Source organism: Macaca thibetana, chromosome 15, assembly GCF_024542745.1.
Source record: "Macaca thibetana thibetana isolate TM-01 chromosome 15, ASM2454274v1, whole genome shotgun sequence".
Lineage (NCBI taxonomy): Eukaryota > Metazoa > Chordata > Mammalia > Primates > Cercopithecidae > Macaca > Macaca thibetana.
In genome coordinates, this window is record NC_065592.1 from 3,443,119 (window position 1) to 3,461,792 (window position 18,674).

The 18,674-nt window shown below is 64.4% G+C and overlaps 2 protein-coding genes across 4 annotated transcripts in view; both read left to right on the forward strand.

The window, feature by feature from the left end:
* TMEM141 (transmembrane protein 141) overlaps positions 1 to 18,674 on the forward strand; it is a 191,348-nt gene that overhangs the window by 29,499 nt on the left and 143,175 nt on the right. The window contains exon 1 of one of the 3 annotated variants that reach the window (XM_050760430.1): positions 14,757 to 14,761. The exons of the other annotated variants lie outside the window; for them this stretch is intronic. The gene's annotated coding sequence lies outside the window, so the exon portion shown is untranslated. Of the gene's footprint in view, positions 1 to 14,756; positions 14,762 to 18,674 lie in introns of those variants that run through there. 3 annotated transcript variants of the gene reach the window in all.
* LOC126937059 (epidermal growth factor-like protein 7) lies at positions 11,753 to 18,359 on the forward strand. Its single transcript, XM_050760290.1, is given in 10 exon segments — positions 11,753 to 11,822; positions 14,228 to 14,349; positions 14,544 to 14,660; positions 15,613 to 15,728; positions 15,925 to 15,942; positions 15,945 to 16,019; positions 16,179 to 16,340; positions 16,953 to 17,017; positions 17,620 to 17,782; positions 17,955 to 18,359. Coding segments are annotated over 9 exon segments (819 nt in total). The 5' UTR covers positions 11,753 to 11,822; positions 14,228 to 14,269; the 3' UTR covers positions 17,978 to 18,359.

An 18,674-nucleotide genomic window follows, 5' to 3' on the forward strand; every position in this document is an offset into this window, starting at 1 on the left:
GGTCTCTGCCCCTCCCCACCAGCTCCTCCAGCCTCGCTGGGGTTGGGGCAGGCGTGTGAGCAGAGAAGGTAAATGGGGCAGCTGCTGCGGAAAACAGTCCACAGCTCCTCCAGCGATGAAGCACGAAGCACCTGGGGACCACAAGACCCAGAAGCCCCGGGACCAGGTGTCCACCCGGGAGGAAGGTCACATGTCCTCACAGACACATGTACACGCATGTTCGCGGCAGCACCATTCCCAGCAGCCAAGAGGCAGACACATCCCCCGTGTCCGTGGACAGATGAGTGGGGAGATAGGACGCCTGTCCACACCATGAAATGTTCAGCCAAGCCGGGCGCGGTGGCTCAAGCCTGTAATCCCAGCACTTTGGGAGGCCAAGGCGGGTGGATCACGAGGTCAGGAGATCGAGACCATCCCGGCTAACATGGTGAAACCCCGTCTCTACTAAAAATACAAAAACCTAGCCGGGCGTGGTGGCGGCGCCTGTAGTCCCAGCTACTAGGAGGCTGAGGCAGGAGAATGGCGTGAACCCAGGAGGCGGAGCTTGCAGTGAGCCGAGATCGCGCCACTGCACTCCAGCCTGGGCGACACAGCGAGACTCCGTCTCAAAAAAAAAAAAAAAGAAAAAAAGAAATGTTCAGCCGCAAAGAGGCTCAAAGTCCCAACACACATCACAACACGGCTGGGCCTCAGACACATGCTCAGTGCGAGAAGCTGGACACAAAAGTCCACACGTGGCGTGACCCGTCTACGTGAAATGTCCCGACCAGGCGAATCCAGAGACAGGCGATAGGTTAGTGATGGCCAGGGCCGAGGACAGGGACAGAGGGTGACAGCTAGGGGACGGGATCTTTAGGAGGTGGGAAAATGTTCTAAAATCCACTGTGGCAATGGTCACACAGCCCTGCGGCTCCACGAAACCCACTGAGCTGTGCACTTTAAATGGGTGGATTACAAAAAAATAAAAATAAAAATAAAAATAAATGGGTGGATTACTGTCTCAGTTACAGCTCAGTGAAGCTGTGAAACTGAAAAGAAGCACCCTGGCCGGGCGCGGTGGCTCACCCCTATAATCCCGACACTCTGGGAGGCCAAGGTGGGCGGATCGCTTGAGGTCAGGAGTTCGAGACCAGCCTGGCCAACATGGAGAAACCCTGTCTCTACTAAAAATACAAAAAAATTAGCCAGGCGTGGTGGCACACGTCTGTAATCTCGACACTCTGGGAGGCCGAGGCAGGCAGATCTCTTGAGGTCAGGAGTTTGAGACCAGCCTGGCCAACATGGAGAAACCCCATCTCTACTAAAAATACAAAAAATTAGCCAGGTGTGGTGGCACATGCCTGTAATCCCAGCTACTTGGGAGGCTGGGGCTGAAGAACTGCTTGAACCCGGGAGGCAGAGGTGGCAATGAGCCGAGATCACGCTGCTGCACTCCAGCCTGGGCGACAAGAGCAAAACTCTGTCTCAAAACAAAAAAAAGAAAAAAAGAAAGAAAGAAGTCCCCAGCCAGCCTTCAGTTCTCTCTGAGCCTCGGCCTGGCCCCTCCCGGTGTGCCTGCAGGAAATGACCCCCCAGCGCCACACACCTGGCAGGGTGGAGGGAGCACGGGCTGGTGGCAGCCTTGCCTCTCAGGCTGCTCCAGGCCAGGGTCAGCCCTATAGGGGTGACTTGGGAAACCCAGTCTCGAGAGGTGAGGCGTTGCCTGGGGTCACACGACTGGCAGGAACGGCCAGGGCTGGGCTGCCGGGGCCCGCACGGCCCTCCCGCCTCCACCAAAACCCACTATGTTTATTCAGGGACGTGAAGGGGTGCCCAGGTCCAGCAGGCAACAAGCCGAGCAGAGCCTGCCGTCCCAACAAGACGGCCAAGGGAGCTCGGCACCCTCAGTCCCCCAGACAGGGCTCTTCCCCTCTCTGGGCCTCAGTTTACCCATAGGTGAAAGGAAGGCACAGTCAGATGGTCCCTAAGGCCCCAGGGACCCAGGCCAGCCTTGCCCTCCCCCACAGCCCCAGCAGCGGGGCATCTGAGCCTTTCATCAGGAAAAGGAGACTAAATTTATGCCTCAGGCCCCCTCTGCGCTTGGCAGGGCAGAGGTCAGGCTTCCGGCGGCCCCCACCCCTTGACGCAGTTCCCTTTCCCCTCTGGGGGGCTCTATTGTTCTCGAGGGCTGGTTCCCAATCTCCCCAAACACTCACTTCCTGTTTCCTGACCGAGAGGAAACAGAGATTCCTGACCAGGCAGATGCCTTTTTTTCTCTTTCTCTCTTTGCATTTTTTAAGGGTATTAAATAATAATAATAATATGACGGCAGCCTCGGTGCTGAGGAGCGTGGACTTGGGGGCTGGAGGAAGCCCAGGGCCACCTGTGTGGGGCTCTGTGGACCCTCCTTTGAGAATCTGCTGGAAGCTATGGACCCCTCCTCCCTCCCCACCAGGGAAGGGCCCAGGCACAAACTGCATTGTGACTGGGAACAGGGAGACCCCGGGACCCTCCCCAGGACTCCCAAGACCCTCCACGCCCTGATCTGACATGTGGGGAAACTGAGGCAGAGAAGCCTTCAGGGCACCGGTGGTCCCTGGCCCTACCGGAGCTCCATGACAACCCCGCAAGAGAGACGGGCATGAAGCCTCCAGGGAGGGCCCCCCACACCCTTCCCAGAAGCCCACAGACCCCAGAGGCATGGGCTTCTCCAGGGGAGGGCCCCCCAGCCACTGTGCCTTGCGGAGACTGGGGTCCCTGTGGCTCTGGGTTCCTGTCCAGCCCTGCTGGGGAAGGCCTTGGGAGCTTGAGCAGCCACTCCCATGGGGCCTCAGTTTCCTCGTCTGTAGATGGGGTCAGATCATTGCCTCCACCTCGCAGGGCCAGGGCAACGGCCCCAAGAGGAGACACCCGAACCCAGCACCCTGCTCACAGGCCTGTCCGTCTCTCCCACTATTTTCTCCCTTAACGGCTTGGAGCGCCTGGCCGCCAGCTCTCCCCACACGGGCAGGCAGGGAGAGGACAGGGCGGAACTGCCGCCCCTCCACCGGCTGCCCCACAGGCCCCGAGTTCTCGGGAACTTCTCCTTCCGTCGCGGGAGATGAAGCATTTTTTCCCTTGATGTTAACGGCTGCCCCATCTGTCGGGCCTGGAAAATCACAGCCCACTGAGTGGGGCTTCTGTGCCGTGTACCAGTGCCAGGCGTGAGGGCAGCCTCAGGGGGCCGGCAAGTTCCCCTTCCTCAGCCCCATGGGAACCTCAGCAGGGGTGGGAAGTAACCTCCAGGGCCTGCAGGAGCCGGATCCCAGACGCTGGACACTGGGACCAGCCCCCTTCACGACGCTGAGGACCCCGATGGGTCACGTGAGGCCCTGGCAGCCGCATGGGGTGGGGACTCCGAACTCACTCAAGGGGGTCACATGACCCTCCTTCAATAATCTGCTGGAAGCTACGGACGCCCCCCTTCCTCCCCCCAGGGAAGGGCCCAGGCACAAACTGCCCACCCCGTTACTGGGAAGTGGAGACCCCAGGACCCTCCTCAGGGCTCCCAAGACCCTCCATGCCCTGGTCTGACACATGGGGAAACTGAGGCAGAGAAGCCTTTAAGGCACCTGTGGTCCCTGACCCTACTGGAGCTCTATGACAACCGCGCAAGAGAGACAGGTATGAAGCCTCCAGGGAGGGACCCCCACCCCCTTCCCAGAAGCCCACAGGCCCCAGAGGCACAGGCATCCCCAGGGGAGGGGCGCCCCGCCCACTGAGGGGCTCCATCAGAGGCTCACCCTGCTCAATGGGACTTCCTCGAGAGTCAGCCCCGACTACCAGTGCCCACCTCGTGAGCTGCCAGGTAGCACCCAGTGTCCACCTGGGGATCCCTCTCCCAAGCTTACTCCCCAGTGGCGGCCTCTTCTCTCTCCTCCCCTCCAGACTCCCCAGGTGCCACCAGGGACATCCACCAAGCCTGCAGCTCACACAGCCCCCCGAGGCCCACACTGTGCTCTCACCCCAGTCGGATGTCTCCCCTGTGAAGCAAGTCTCTCCCTAGGGACAGATTCTGCTGTTTAAAAAATAAGATTTTCTTCACCTTCCTATATGAACAAAAATAACAATACAGCAATACCACTGCAAAATCATCAGAATGGCTAAAATGAAAAAGACAACAGCAAGTGCCAGCAAGGGTGTGGGGTGGCCGAATGCTCCCGCACTGCTGGCAGGGGACCTGAGAACTGCTGGGCATTCCCTGGCTTCCTGCCCCTCCTGGGACTGGAGACCCCCCAGGAACAGCATAAGGGGACTGCGTCTGTCGGCAAATCTGCCAAGAGATAACATGAGGATGTTCAAAGCTAAGCCCCCAGGCTGGTAACAGTTCCGAGGCACCAGCAGTGTGTGTGAAGAACAGGGGGGTCTGTTCTCCTAGAGATGCCTCCAGCACCTGCTGCCAGCAGTGGGGCACGCCGGTCCTCTGGGGCGTGGCTGAGGGGCTGTGTCTCCTGCCCGGGCTGCCGGCCCCTCTCAGGTTCACTTTCCCATTTCTAAGCCCATGTCTTGCTGCAGCTCGAGTTTGCCAGGCCACCACTGGGTGACACACCCAGCACAGTGGGGGACTCCACACTTTCTGCGCACCTGCTCCGAGTCACCTCTCCCAGGTCCGGGCCTCTGCCCTGTGGAGCGGGTACCCTGGCAGGGGCACGGAGCATGGGCAGGATTGGACTTTGTGCTGAGTGTGATGGCGCCTTGGGAGAAGGTCACACGACCCGATGTCTCCCTCTGCAAAGCTCCCTGGGCACTGGGTGTGAAGGGCAGCGGCACCCAGCAAGGCCGAGGAGGGGCGACTGTCATCCAGGCAGGAAGCGGGGTGGACCGGACCAGGGTAGGGACAATGTCGGGAGAAGGGGACACTCAGATGCAAAGCCGGTGGGGACTTGCCAAGAAGCCAGCCCACAAGGCCATGGACACCTCCACGCCGTCAGCTGGAGAAGTGGGCGGCCGCAGGAAGGGAGACAGGAGCAGTGAGGGAAAGGGTGAGGGGTCCCCTGGGAGACCCCCGAGGCTCAGGGCTCAGGCCCCCGGGCTGCAGTCCTGGGCCTCCATTTTCCACCCTCGAGCAAGCGGCTTCCACCCGTGAGCCAGCTGCCTCCTCTGGAAATGGAAGCCCCTCAACTCAAAGGGTATCAGGGGCTGGAGCAGGCAGGGAGAGGAGAGAGGAAAGACGGGACGCTCACTTCTGCCTGCCCACAACCTCACTCAGGAGCAGACGGCTCCTCTGCTCGCAGGCACCCCTGCCTGGCAGCTCCCTCCAGCCCCCGTCGGGTCCGGGACGTCCTCTGATGGGAAGGTCCCACCACATCCGTGGCTGACAGAGTCAGCCTGTCCAAGGCTGGGGGGCGCTCAGGGTAAACAGGAAGCCCCATCCCTCCGGCACTCTGCTTCATTCCCTCCTCCCGCACCTCCTGCAGCCCGGCTCCCACGGCCGTGCCTGGTGCCCCTCTGTCTCGCGCCACCTAAGATGCCCAGGCTGGCCTCCGCCAGGGGCTTAGTCTACCCTCTCCTGGGGCTGCAGAGGCCAAAAGCACCCTGGTGAGGGGTTCAGGAGGCCCAGGAGGGCCCGGGGGGCTCCGCCAGGCCCCTCCACGCCTCTCTGCCCAGCCAGCACGCTCTGGGAAGGTAAGGCAGCCCTTCCCCTTATAACTAACCTCAGAACATTCTCAGGGGCTGGAAGGCCACTGGGACAACCTGGCCCTACTGACAGGAGAGCCGATGGGGAAACTGAGGCCTGTGTGGGGCACAAAGCTGGGACCAGAGCTCCAGCTTCCTGCCCCTGCCAGGCCTCCACCTCTGACGCCACCCCAGGCAGGGTGAGGCCCCAGGCTCCAGACCTTCCAGTGCCCGGATGAGGACAGCTGCAGGCCTTGGGGTGGCCGCCCTCTCCCACCAGGTCTCGCCCTCTGTGCTGGGCCCCCGAGGTGAGAGGAGGAGGCCAGACGGCCTGGCTTTCGTGGGGCTGCAGCCTGGGCAGGAGGCACTGCCGACTTCCACAATGATTCTCTGCTACAGGTCTGTGTGCCATGATCCCAAACGCACGCCAGCAGAGAGAGCGGCAAGCACAGGGAAGGGGCACTCCAAGGACAGGAGGGTGAGGGAGGGGCCCGCCTGCCCCCTGCTGAGCCCCTGGGCCTTGGACACAAAGTGTGCTCCACCCATACCAGAACCCAGGGGCAGCCTCAACCCCCTGCACCCCCAGTACCCTCTGGAGTCCAAGAGGGTATAGACAGAACCCACTTCTGTCCCCTGCCAACTTCTCGCCCCTCCTGTCCCTGCTGGGCCCCTGGCATTAGGGCAGTACCCCAGTCCGCCTCCTGTACCTGCCCCTGAGGCTCCGGGAGCCTGAGAGATTGGAGTGCCCCTCCTGTGGTGGCTGCAGGAGACGGGATAGGGCAGAGCTGGCACTCTGGGCCTGAGCCCAGGCCTCCTTCCCTCGGGGAGGGTCTAGTCTTGACCTGGGGAGGGGCTGGGGGCAGGGCAGAGTTTGTCAGGGGGGGTTGCAGTGAAGAACAAGTTGGCAGCAGGCTGGGCCTAGCCCCCCAGGCTGTCACCAGGAGTCCAGTGCCAGGAGGACAGCCTGGGGAGGACCCAGACTCTGCCCTTGCCCCCTGGCCGGTAAGCACAGCAGTGAATTCACCGGGAAGGCCCCCAACGGACCAAGCCTTAGCGAGACTCGTGCACTTGGCTACTCAGCTACTCCTGCCCCGAGCTGTTCCCTGGCCAGACAGGTCTGATGACAGGGGCTGCTCCAGGCTGGGACATAGGACAAGCTGGGGTGGGGGACATGGGGCTCCCCAAGAAGAGGAAGGAAGGGTGAGGCGGCCTCCTGTGCCAAGCATCCTAGCCCTGCCCAGCCTCCAGGCTCACCTGGGCCGGTCACTTCTCCCTCTGGGCCTCAGTTTCTCCCTCTGTACACAGAAAGGGTTGAATCTAGCCCACCCCATGCTTGTAGGTCCTTCTACCCGCAGGCCAGCACAAATCCAGGGGCGTGCAGGTGGGGGAGGAGGGGGCAGGCCGCAGGGACGCAGACAGAGGGCAAGAGGGCACCTCCTGGGATGGGGGCACAAGCCTATTGGGCCCTATATGCAGGAGTAGCTGAGTAGTCGAGTGCACGAGTCTCGATAAGGCTTGGCCCGCTGGGGGCCTTCCTGGTGACTTGACTGCTGTGCTTACAGGCCAGAGGTGAGGGCAGAGTCTAGGTCCTCCCCAAGCTGTCCTCCTGGCACTGGGCTCCTGGTGACAGCCTGGGGGGCTGGGGCCAGCCTGCTGCCAACTTGTTCTTCACTGCGATCCCCTCCTGACAGCTGGAGGGACAGGCTGGCCAGGGCAGGACGAGCCACTGGGGAGAGTCAGGGGGCCGAGGGAGGCACAGGGCGGCTGAGGGTGCGGCCAGTAGGGTAAGGGCCAGATCCCAGGGTGGCCTAGTGTGGAGGAAGTGGGGAAATGGGGTTCTGCCTATCTGCTCCAACCTCAGGGCAGGGGCCACCTCTGGAGAGAGGCCCCTCCTGCTCAGACCAGCAGTGCCTGGGTGCCAGGAGTGCCCCCTTCAACCATCTCAATGACCACGGAGCAGGTGCAGAAACTGAGGCCTGGAGAAGAGTGAGGGCCTGCCTCGCTGAGGCCCTGAGCCCTGACCACAGCCTGGTGCCCAGAGTAGACCCTTCCTCTGGCCATGGGTAGAGGGGAGCTGGTCCCTGCTTGAGGGGGAGGTGCATCACGTGTGGGTGAGGTTTCCCAGCTGCCCTCCAAAGTCCAGAGGGGAACTTCCCCAGCTGCCCCAGCCTCCCTTGGCCCAAGTTGTCCAGCTGAGTGGGCCTGGAGAGGTGGGGACACACTGACCGCCCAGGGCCAGGGAAATGGGGGTGTCCCAGGCATCAGGCCGACAGGGGCTGACCCCAAAGCAGGGCTCACACCCCACAGACAACGGGGCTGGGAGAGACCTTGCTGTCCTGGATTTTCAGGTTTGCCCTCCGAAGCCACCCAGCTCCCTTCAGCACCGTGCCCCTCCCACCCAACCCACCATTGCCACAGCTTGGCCTGAGGCTCCCACTGCCACCTGAACAGGGAAGCTAAGGGTCAGACCTGGGGGCTGGGACCCCAGGAATGTGACAGAGCACCCCCTGTGATCACCCACAGTGTCCCGCATCCCTCCCTGCACCCCCGGCCGCAGTCTGCTGCCAGCCCAGAGCACCCCTGTGAAGTGGGGCTGAGGGCATTGGGCCTGCTTGCCCATCTCCAGGGCAGGGGCTCACGGTCTCACTGGCAGCTCTCTTGGGGGAGACAGCTTGGACTCCATGCCTGCCGCCTCCCATCACCCCCTCACCATGGCGGACCTTGGCAGACCTTGGGCCTCAGGGACCCACAGAACAGGCTGTTCTCAGACCACTCAGCCTGTCTTGCCACCTCAGTCCCTTCCGGCCAGGCCTTGCCACTCGCCACCCTCACTGGTCAAGGCTCCAGTGCGGCTGGTCCCTGCCTTAGCCTGGGGCCCCTCCAGGCTCCCACGCTGTGTCACACACATCTGGGGGTGTCCTGGGGGAGAGCCCAGCACTCTGTGGCCCAAAGATGCAGCAGCTCCCTTCTGTCCAGCCACATGCAAGCGTGACCTGTGGACCCACGGTCCCGGGAGGGCCCTGGGCTTGTGTCCTCCATCCCACGCTCTCCCCAGAGTCTCCCCAGCAGGGTCCAGCCCTGCTTTCTGGCTGTTTTGGGGTTAGACTCTGATGGCCCATGGGACAGCTTCCCCACCCCCGGGCAGTTTGTCCAGGCCCCCTCACACGGTGGCCCCCGCCCCCCTTAGGCTCCTGTTTGTCCGACGACACGTCCCCGTTATCAGCGGAGAACACACACAGGAAGTCCGGCTGGGAAGGGCCCATCCCAATCCCAATTACCCGGGACGGAGCATAAAAAGCCGCCCTTCCTCGCCCGGGGGGAGCCTCCCTGCACCAAGCCAGCCCAGCACGGCTGCAAGGGAGGCTCCTGTGGACAGGCCAGGCAGGTGGGCCTCGGGAGGTGCCTCCAGGCGGTCAGTGGGCCTAAGGCCCCAGCAAGGGCCAGGGTCCATCCCCGGTCCCAGGACACAGCAGCGGGCCACCATGGCTACGCCTGGGCTCCGGCAGCATCAGGTACGGCAGGGGTGGCCTTGGAGGGGCAGGGAGCGGACAGGGCAGGCCCCCCGTGCCCCTCACTCCCGCTGACCACGGCGCCTGCTGGCTGCTCCGCAATCTGCTTCCCGGCGAGGTCACAGGGGAGGGGGTCCCGGTCTCCTCCCCTTCTGCACAGAGGAGGCCACTGAGGCCCCTGAGCCAAATGCCTGCTAGCGGGTAGCTCAGTGTAGATCCCAATCCAGTCTGCTGACTCCAACACTTCACCCCCAGCTGCCCTTCCCCTGAACCCCACCCTCTGGCCTTTCTCTCCCTCCGCAGAGCAGCCCCTGGGGTTGGCAGCAAAGTTCAGCTCAGCTGGGCCCACTGTGAGGGACTTAGTGCTACATCCTGGGGTGTCCCAAGGGCTGGGGTCTCCTCAGCTTCTTCCTAGCAGTGGGGTCTGGGGAGGGGAATTGGCCCCGAGGGAGAGGAACCCCAAAGCCAAATCTGTAGCCAGGATGAGCGGTGTGAACCCAGGGTGCGGGACGTGGGGCTCAGGCTTAGTGATGACTTGGTAGGGTGTCATGGGCAAATAGGTGACTCTGTGGGCCCCCCGTGGACCTTGGAGAAGCCCTTGTTCTCCCTCTCCCCAGCCCCATGCAGAGTGGCTGAAGCCCCATCCCCAAACCCCCGGAGTCACAGTGGGTCCCAGAAGGCCCCACTTTTTGTCTCATACGTCCACACCAAGAGGCCTGTCTGAGAACCCCCACTTTCCAAATGGTGGGGCCTAGCCAGGACGGGGGTAGCCAGGGCTGGCTCGGGGCCGCCCCGGAGCTGCCCTTTCTGCTCCATTGCCTCTTCCAGATTCAGGCAGGAGACGTGGGGAGGCAGGTCAAAGGGTTAAGTGACCGCAGCTCCAGAGATGAGGCCAGGGGCAGAGGACAGGGCAGGGTGGCTCTTCCCCCCAGAGGCCCCCTAGGCTCCACTCTGAACACTTCACTGCCGGGGGCTGGGTAAGAGCCCCGCGTGGGCTCAGGGTGCCAGGAGGCCCAGGACTCCCCAGTCAGATGAGGAACGATCCCTGACAGCAGCTGCTCTGGCCGTCCCTCGGACCACGTGCCAGGGGTTTCCAGGGCCCCTGGTCCAGAGCAGTGGCCACCGGACTGCAGGGTGGAGCGGCCTTATTTTGGGGGCTCCTCTCCAGGGACCTGGGCCCCTCCTTTCCTCCAACTCTCATGCACCAAGGTAGGACCAAGCTGGTGGCCCTCCTCAACCCATCTGCAGGCCTCTCGCCCAGCACCCTGGGTTTTGGGGACGGACCTCCAGCTCCACTCACAGCAGCCTTTCATCCCCACGCCGGGGAGTCCAGGGCTGGAGGCAACAGCCCCATTTTACTGAGGCCAGGAGCTGTGGATCCGAGAGGACGATCAGCTCGGGACAGGATGGGATCGGGGTAGGTACAGGATGGAGGCCTGTAGGCCTAGTGCAGGTGGAGGTCCCACAGCAGCACCAAAGGCTGGACCTGGGCCATCCCAGCCCCCAGACATCAGGGTGACCAGGACTGTGCATAGGCACTAACCCACACCTCCTCTCCAACTGCAGCCCCCAGGACCAGGGAGGCACAGGTGGCCTCCACCACCCGGAGGAGCAGCTGCCGCCCCTGTCGGGGGGATGACGGATTCTCCTCCGCCAGGTGAGTCCGGGAAAACCCCTTGCTCCCAGGGAACACGTCTCACACAGGTGCCCACACTGGCTACGAGACAGGGCGCTGGCTCCTGCAGGGGTCTGAGGGGCTACTGAATTGGGCTGGCCCAAGCCCCACGTGCTGCGCCCTCAGTAACAGCTGCAACAATTGTGTTGTGGCCATGACCTCATCATCACTAGATCCCAGGGCTGTTTAGCCCCATCTTACAAATTTGGAAATGGAGGCCTGGAGAGGAGAGGTGACCAGCCCAGGGGCCTCCGGTGTGAGAAGACTCCCTGGGGGCCTGTGTATTCTCTGGGAGGAGAGTGTTCCGCGATGGCCCTGACTGTCCTGAACACAGCAGTGACCCAGTGAGCCCGGTGAGGGTGCCTGATGCCTGAGAGAGGGCCAGGTGGGGGCCGGCACAGGGGCCCCCAGCCTAACACGCTAAGGCTAGGAGGGAGGCCTGGGCTCTGCCATGTGGTCTTGGAGGAGTCCCGGGTCTCTGGGCCTGGGGTGGGGACGGTCATGATGCCCACTGCCTGCGAGGCTGCAAGACCGAGCTCAGTGCTAACCAGCACCGGGTGCCTACCGCGCGGCCCCCCAGTGGCTTAGATAGGCGTCCCGGGGTGATTTTCAGCCTGGGGGCTTGAGAGCTAGCAAAGGGCCCGCAGCCCCGTCAGTGTGGGCGCCCTGGGCGGCCTCTCCCGGCTCCTGGCAGCCGGGCTCGGTGGTCGTGCATCCGCTCAGCGAGCGCCCTGCCGCGGGGACTCGGGCCCTAGGATTCCCGGAGGGGGGCTGGGGGGCTGCGGCTCAGAGGCGCTTTTGCGTCAGCCCCGGGTTCCAGCGGAGTCACTGCCCGCCCGCCGCGGGGCCTCAGTTTCCCCGTCTGCGCAATGGGGGCGGGGCGGGGCTCCGGCGGGGCCGCCAGGTGGGGCGGGGCCGGGGGCGGGGCGGGGCGGGGCTCGGGGCCCCCACGGCGCGGGCTCGGGCGGCAGTGTCGGCGGCGCGTGCGCGCCCCGGATCCGGCGGTGAGTGCGGAGCGAGCGGGGCGCGCCGGGGTCGGGGTCTGCTCGTCGCCCGGGCTGGGGCGAGGGCGGGACCCGCGGAGCCCCCGGGGACGGGGGACCTGGCCCCGCGCGGAGCCGGGGGCGGCTCCGGGACGAGACAGCGCGACCGCGGGGCCCAGAGCGGGGAGCGGGCCGGGGCGTCCGCGGCTGGGTCGGGCCGGGCCGGGAGAATGGGCCCAGCGGCCTCGGGAACCGGCTCCCCCTGCCGGCGGCTGGCGGGCGGCGCGGCGGAGAGGGCGGGGGGCGCCGCGGCCCCTCGTCCTACCCGGCCCGACCCAGCGCCTCGGGGCCCAGCCCCTGCTGCCCGCTCCGCCCCCCCAACCCCGGAGCCGGCCGCGCGGCTGGGAGGGGGCGGCGGTCAGGTCCGTCTCGCTCCGCCTCTGCGCCCTCCCTCCTGGGCCTCAAGGTCTCCAGCCCCGCTCCCGCCGCGAGGGGTCCGCCAGTGCCTGCGGCGCGGCCAGGCTCCTCCCTCTGCGGACCCGGCCTCCCGTGGGTGGGGGCTGCGGGGCTGCTGCCGGGCAGGTGGGGAGGGAGCCCGTGGGCGCTGGGGGCACGGGGACCGGACTGCTGGTCCACCTGGAGCCGCCGCCCCCTCCCCGCCCGGCACCTCTGGGTTGAGGCTGTGGCCCCCCAAGGGAAATGGGGCTTGCAGCACCAGCTTGCAGAGCGCCACGGGCTTCCTCTGGCCTCGGGAAAAGCATGACTTTCAAAAATTGAGTGTCCACTTCTCAGCACCGCTTCCTTTCCAGACGACTCTCAGGAATTGTGGGGGGTGCTGTTCGAATATGTGTGGGGGGCAATGAGGTCTGGGAGATTCGCCTCTCCCCAGGCCTGCCCTAGCATCTCCCTGCCCACCCCAAGCCACCCGGCCGCTGCCCTACCTCTTCCTTCCCGGGTCCTCATCCCCAGTGTCACCTGTCCCCCCACTTCGAGTCTTGCTTTGGGGTCGCACAAGGCCCAGCCCCTAACTGTGTCCTTCACCCAGGGCCCATCCCCAGAGTTAATCTCCAGCCAGCTCTGACCCCTGGACAAACTCCTGCCCAAAAACTGCTGTGATGTCCCCACTGCCCCCCAGCTAAGTCCCTGCCCCTCAGCTGCCCAGGACAGCCTCTGCCTAGTTGGCAGCCTCTGCCCTGCCCTCTTCTCTCCAGCGCACGGAGAACAGGAGGTCCACGAAGGACCCCCAGCCACCCTCCCGCTGGGACTGGGTGATGCCGTGGCAGTGCCCGTGGGAAGCAGATGTGGGTGGGAAGACACCCAGTGGGGCTGGCCAGCAGCGACTGAGGACAGCGTGACTGTTTATAGGACTGGCCGTCAGAGCCAAGGAGGGGCCTCAGAAATCCTATTCTCGTATCTGAGGAAACTGAATCCCAGAGAAGGGACAGCCTTACCCCAGCCTCTGCCCCTGAAGCCTGGCCTTTCCCTCCTGGGAGCCCTGGAGTGCCTCGGAAGGAACCCACCCAGCCTTTGGGAAGCACCCTTGAGAGGCCCTGGGTGGGACCCCGGAGCATGGCAGGGGCTCGCCAGCTCTCCAGACCCCTGGCTGTGTATAGGACAGAATCCCCACCCCCGGCATTGTCACAGACCATTAATTCTGGGCTCTCTCATGCTCTCAGGAAGCCTCACCGGGCCCCTGGCTCCTGCGGCACAGCCAGGAGGGGGTTGGATTCTGGCTCTGGTGACACTGTAGGGGGCTGCTGCCCACCCCCAGGTGTGCACCTGTCACAGCCACTGTCCCAGGATCCCTGGAGGCTGATTGCACACATATCGCAGCCTGGGAGGGACCCCCTCTAAAATGAAGGCTGCCCCTCTGGTGGTCTTAGAATGTGTGCACCCCCGAACGGTTCCTGCTGGCTTGCAGCTGCCGGCCCATCCCCCGGGGCTGGTTCCACACTCAGAAGATGAGAAACCAAAGCCCAGAACAGCTGAGGCCAGCATGTCCCTAGTGGGGCTGGATCTCAGCTCTGCCCGCGAACACCCCGTTTGCACAGACTGGGGTGCAAACTCACCCCTGCCCTACTGTGAGGAGGGCCCTGGAACCAGGCAGAACAGGAGAAACTGGGCCCCAGGAACTGGGGAGACATCCAGCAGGATCCACTGGATTCCTGTACCAAGAGCTCTGGACAGCATCGCCCCCCTGTGGTCCCCAGGCTGTGGCCCCAGCTGTTTGTGGCTGGCGAGGGTCTCGATGGCTGGAAGAGGGGGCCAGGGGAGGAGAGAGTGGGTACCACCGTGGGGCTCTCCCACTGGTGGAGGCTCCAGCGGAGATGAGCTGGGCAGGCCTCATGGAGCAAGTGCAAATTGCATCCGTGGCCTGGGGGCAGAGCATCTTTGGGGAGACTTAAGGGTCATGCTTTGTGCCCCAGGCCACCCAGAGGAGAAGGCCACCCTGCCCGGAGGCACAGGCCATGTGGGGCTCTCAGGAGATGCTACTGGTGTGGCTTCTGGTGTTGGCAGCGGGCGGCACGGAGCACGCCTACCGCCCAGGGTGAGCCAAACCCTGACCTGTGAGTGCTGGGGTGGGGCGACCAGGAGCCCTCAGCCCGTCCTGGAGGCAGCCCTCAGCACCTGTGGGGGACTCCCTGGGGACTCCTGCAGAAGGTCCTGCCCCAGCCGCATGTCCCCATCATTCTTGGGTCCTGCTCTGGGACTCCTGGGCTGACCCCTTGTCCACCCCCACAGCCGTAGGGTGTGTGCCGTCGGGGCTCACGGGGACCCTGTCTCTGAGTCCTTCGTGCAGCGCGTGTACCAGCCCTTCCTCACCACCTGTGACGGGCACCGGGCCTGCAGCACCTACCGGTGAGTGCCCCACCCAACCGAGCCCACCCAGCCCCAGCCTCCCAAGGCCAATCCCCCAAGTTGCCCCCATCTGCCACACATCAGCCTGTCGAGGGGGGGGCGTGAATCCTGGGGCCTAAGATGGGAAACTGAGGCCAGAGCCACGAGAGGGCCGACTGAGATGGGTGACCCAGGGCGGTTGGAGCCAAGGGGTTCCATGGTCACCTCCAACGTCCTAATCCTTGCTCTCGTCCCGACACGTCTCAAAGGGCAGCACCTCTAAGGGCATCCCCATGTTGAGAGGGGTCGCCCGTCCTGTCTGCACCCCTCCACTTCTGGGGGATTAACCCCTCCCTGCCCTGTATCCCTGGCTGCAAGGTCCCATCTCCACGGAATGGTGCCCGACTCCCCACTCCACTGAGCAGCCCCTCCACGTGACGGCCCCCAACGGGCACAGATGAGGCCCTGAGAGGTCCCGTGTGCCCACACAAGGGGCTCACACCCCCCAGTCTCAGTCTCGGGCAGAGTCCTCCTTCCTCGGTGTGGGAGATCCACCCCCTGCTGGGGGAGGGGCTTGGGAATTCAGTCTCCTGGAGGTTTAAGAAGTGCTCCGATGCCCAGGGCCCACACTCTGCCATGACCCGCTGCAGGCCAGGCAGGCCCTCTCCTCTGGGCCTGGATGCCCCCACAGGAGGAGGCCAGATAGGTGGGGGCACACACAGGCCTGGCCACTGCCTCTGCTCCATGCACAATGTGGCTGGGCCTTCCTGCTGTGGCTTGAGTCCCGGCCAGCACCGGAAGTCCCAGGCAGGGAAACAGCTGTGCAATGACCCCTCAGTGCCATCCCTTGGGGAGAAGACCCCTGGGGACACGCTGGGGTGACTCTGTCCACTCTGAGAGGGGACTCTAGCTGCCCAGTGGGTGGCTAAGGGGGAGTAGGATGCTCCTCTGAGCTGTCCCGCCCACCCCACAGAACCATCTATAGGACCGCCTACCGCCGCAGTCCCGGGCTGGCCCCCGCCAGGCCTCGGTACGCATGCTGCCCCGGCTGGAAGAGGACCAGCGGGCTTCCCGGGGCCTGTGGAGCAGGTGAGGGCTATGCCCCTCGGTGCCTGGTGTTAGTCAGAAGGGCAACTATTCCCCAGTCTTCCAGCAATGCTCCTGCTGCTTTTCTCGAACCCGGAACAAAGCACCACCTTGCCACAGAGCACCCACTCCCTAGCAGCTGCCCCCACAGGGCGCTGGGGACCCAACTGAGCTGGTGACCAGCCTCCCCTACCCACAGCAATATGCCAGCCGCCGTGCCAAACGGAGGGAGCTGCATCCAGCCTGGCCGCTGCCGCTGCCCTGCGGGATGGCAGGGTGACACCTGCCAGTCAGGTGAGGCTGTCTCTACCCGGGGGGACCCTGGAAGGGGCCTGGGCACCTCCTTGCATGTCTTGGGGTTACTGCTGGCCCATGAGTGAGTGATTGTGAAGGGAGCTATGTCGGCAGGACCCCTCCCACAGGCATGGCCGCCTGACACCCCATTTCCCACAGATGTGGACGAATGCAGTGCTGGGGGGGCCGGCTGTCCCCAGCGCTGCGTCAACACCGCCGGCAGTTACTGGTGCCAGTGTTGGGAGGGGCACAGCCTGTCTGCAGATGGTACACACTGCGTGTCCAAGGGAGGGCCCCCCAGGGTGGCCCCCAACCTAACAGGTAAACTCAGCCCTGGCTGGGCCTGGCCTGGGGAGGTGGGCAGCCAGTGGACATTGCCATGTGGCTCTGTGTTAGGCACGGTGAGGGGCACTGGAACCTGGGTGGAAGGTGGTGGGGGCTCCCTCTCCAGGGAGGGAAGATGGGGCGGGAGGACAGGTGGGTTCCTGAGAACTGGGGGCAGGTTGCCTGGAGCCTCACGGTCAGCCAAGAAGGCGGAAGTGCCCGTCTGCGTGCAGTGCAGCATTCTGGAAGACGCCACGCCCCCGCTGGTGATGGGACATTATTACTTTTGGTACGCGCTGTGACACTTCAAACTCGTACCGTGAGTAATAATGCGCTGTCCACAGCACCGCATCGAAAGCGCCGCTGACACCACAGCTCCGACCTCCCTCAGCGTGGCCGGGACCCTGAGCAGCTGCGCAGAGCCATGCGCCCCGATGTACTTAGGTGGCACAGCCCTGAGACCTCTGGCCAGCGCCAGGCGGGCGTCGGGGCCGGCAGAGGCCTGGATCTGAGTCTTTGGGCTCTGCCTCTCCCTGGGGATAGGAGGGAGCCTGGGGGTGTGGGTGGGGAGCCGGCCGACCCTGACCCAGCGCCTGGCTCTGCCCCCAGGAGTGGACAGTGCGATGAAGGAGGAAGTGCAGAGGCTGCAGTCCAGGGTGGACCTGCTGGAGGAGGTGAGGCCTGGGGTCGGGCAGGTCCTCGCGACAGCGGAAGCCCAGGCCAGGATATAGGCTCCATAGTCTCCTGAGACGTGGTCGCGACCCACAGATGGCTGGGGGTGGTCTGAAAAGGTCCTGGCCCTGGGGAGGCAGCTTCCTTGCTGCTGACTGCCGAGGGGGCCCTGGCCTGGATCCATACTGGGCAGAGGCAGCCAGACACTGACCAGGACCCCCAGGGCTGGAGGAACCAAGCGTGGCAGCCCCCTAGACCATACACACAGCCTGGACCCAGACAAGACTCCCCCACCCCCCACCACCTTCGTCCCCACCAGGACAAAGAGCTCTTGCCAGTCTTCCCACTGGCCAGTGGTCCAGCTGTTCCCCTAGTTCTGCTGGGGACCCCAAGGCTGGGACCACCCGGCCGGCCTGATGCCCCAGGCACCCACTCTGCCGCAGGCTCTTCGGGCACAGCAGCCCCCTCTAGTGGACACCTGGAGCCCTGCCACAGGGGCTGGGGCTGGAGGCTTGTGGAGCCCTTCCCCGGGGGGTCCCCCCAGACCCTGGTGGAGCAGAGAGGGCGGGGCCGGCCCGGAGTCACCACCCTTCTGCACCCGCAGAAGCTGCAGCTGGTGCTGGCCCCACTGCACAGCCTGGCCTCGCAGGCACTGGAGCACGGGCTCCCGGACCCCGGCAGCCTCCTGGTGCACTCCTTCCAGCAGCTGGGCCGTATCGACTCCCTGAGTGAGCAGATCTCCTTCCTGGAGGAGCAGCTGGGGTCCTGTGAGTGCCCCCCACCCTCCAGAGCCCTCCTCCCGGGTCTGCGCCCAGTTGGCCTAGAGGGGCTACCCAGGCTTGGGGGTCGGGGGTGACCAAAGGCCAAGGGGTCAGATCTGGCTGGGCGGGGAGGCTATGGGGAGCAGTGACCTCTGACCTTAGCCTCATCCAACCCTAGGCTCCTGCAAGAAAGACTCGTGACCGCCCCGGCGCCCCAGGCTGGACTGAGCCCTTCACCCTGCCCTGCAGCCCCCATGCCCCTGGGCGACATGCTGGGGGTCGACACCACTTTGGTGTCTCAGTGGAAGGCCAGGCAGGGCCCTCTTGCTCTTCCTCCTCCCATTCCTCAGGAGGCTCCCAGGGCTCTGGTGTGGGGTGGGCTGTGGTCTTCTGTGTCAATCCACCCCTAGCCAGCCCAACGGCATCCCAAGGCCAGGTGGGCCCTCAGCCAAGGGAAGGTACGAGCTCACGGACTCTCTGCTGGAGACTGGGACCTGTGGCACAGGCCAGGCAGCCCGGAGGCTGGGTGGGGCTTCAGTGGGGGCTGCTGCCTGACCCCCAGCAGAATAAAAATGAAATGTGAGCTGCTGTGTCAGTGGATGGACTCGGGGCCTGGGGGGAGGGCTCTCACCTCCTGGCCACCCCACCCAGACCCGCTGCCGGGTGCCGGCTGGCAAAGGGGGCCAAGTGGAGCTGGGAGTAGGGTGGGGAGGGCACTCCAAGGGAGAGGGGCTGGGCAGGTGGTTTCTTTGAGGCCACAGAGAGCTTTGTCCTGGGGATGTGTTGGCCCCAACCAGAGGCCAAAAAGCAAATCTCTGGCCTCCTTCCCAGTAGCCTGAGGATCCTGGCACACCTGCCCCAATTAGGCGACACCCCCCACCCACCAATGGAAATATTA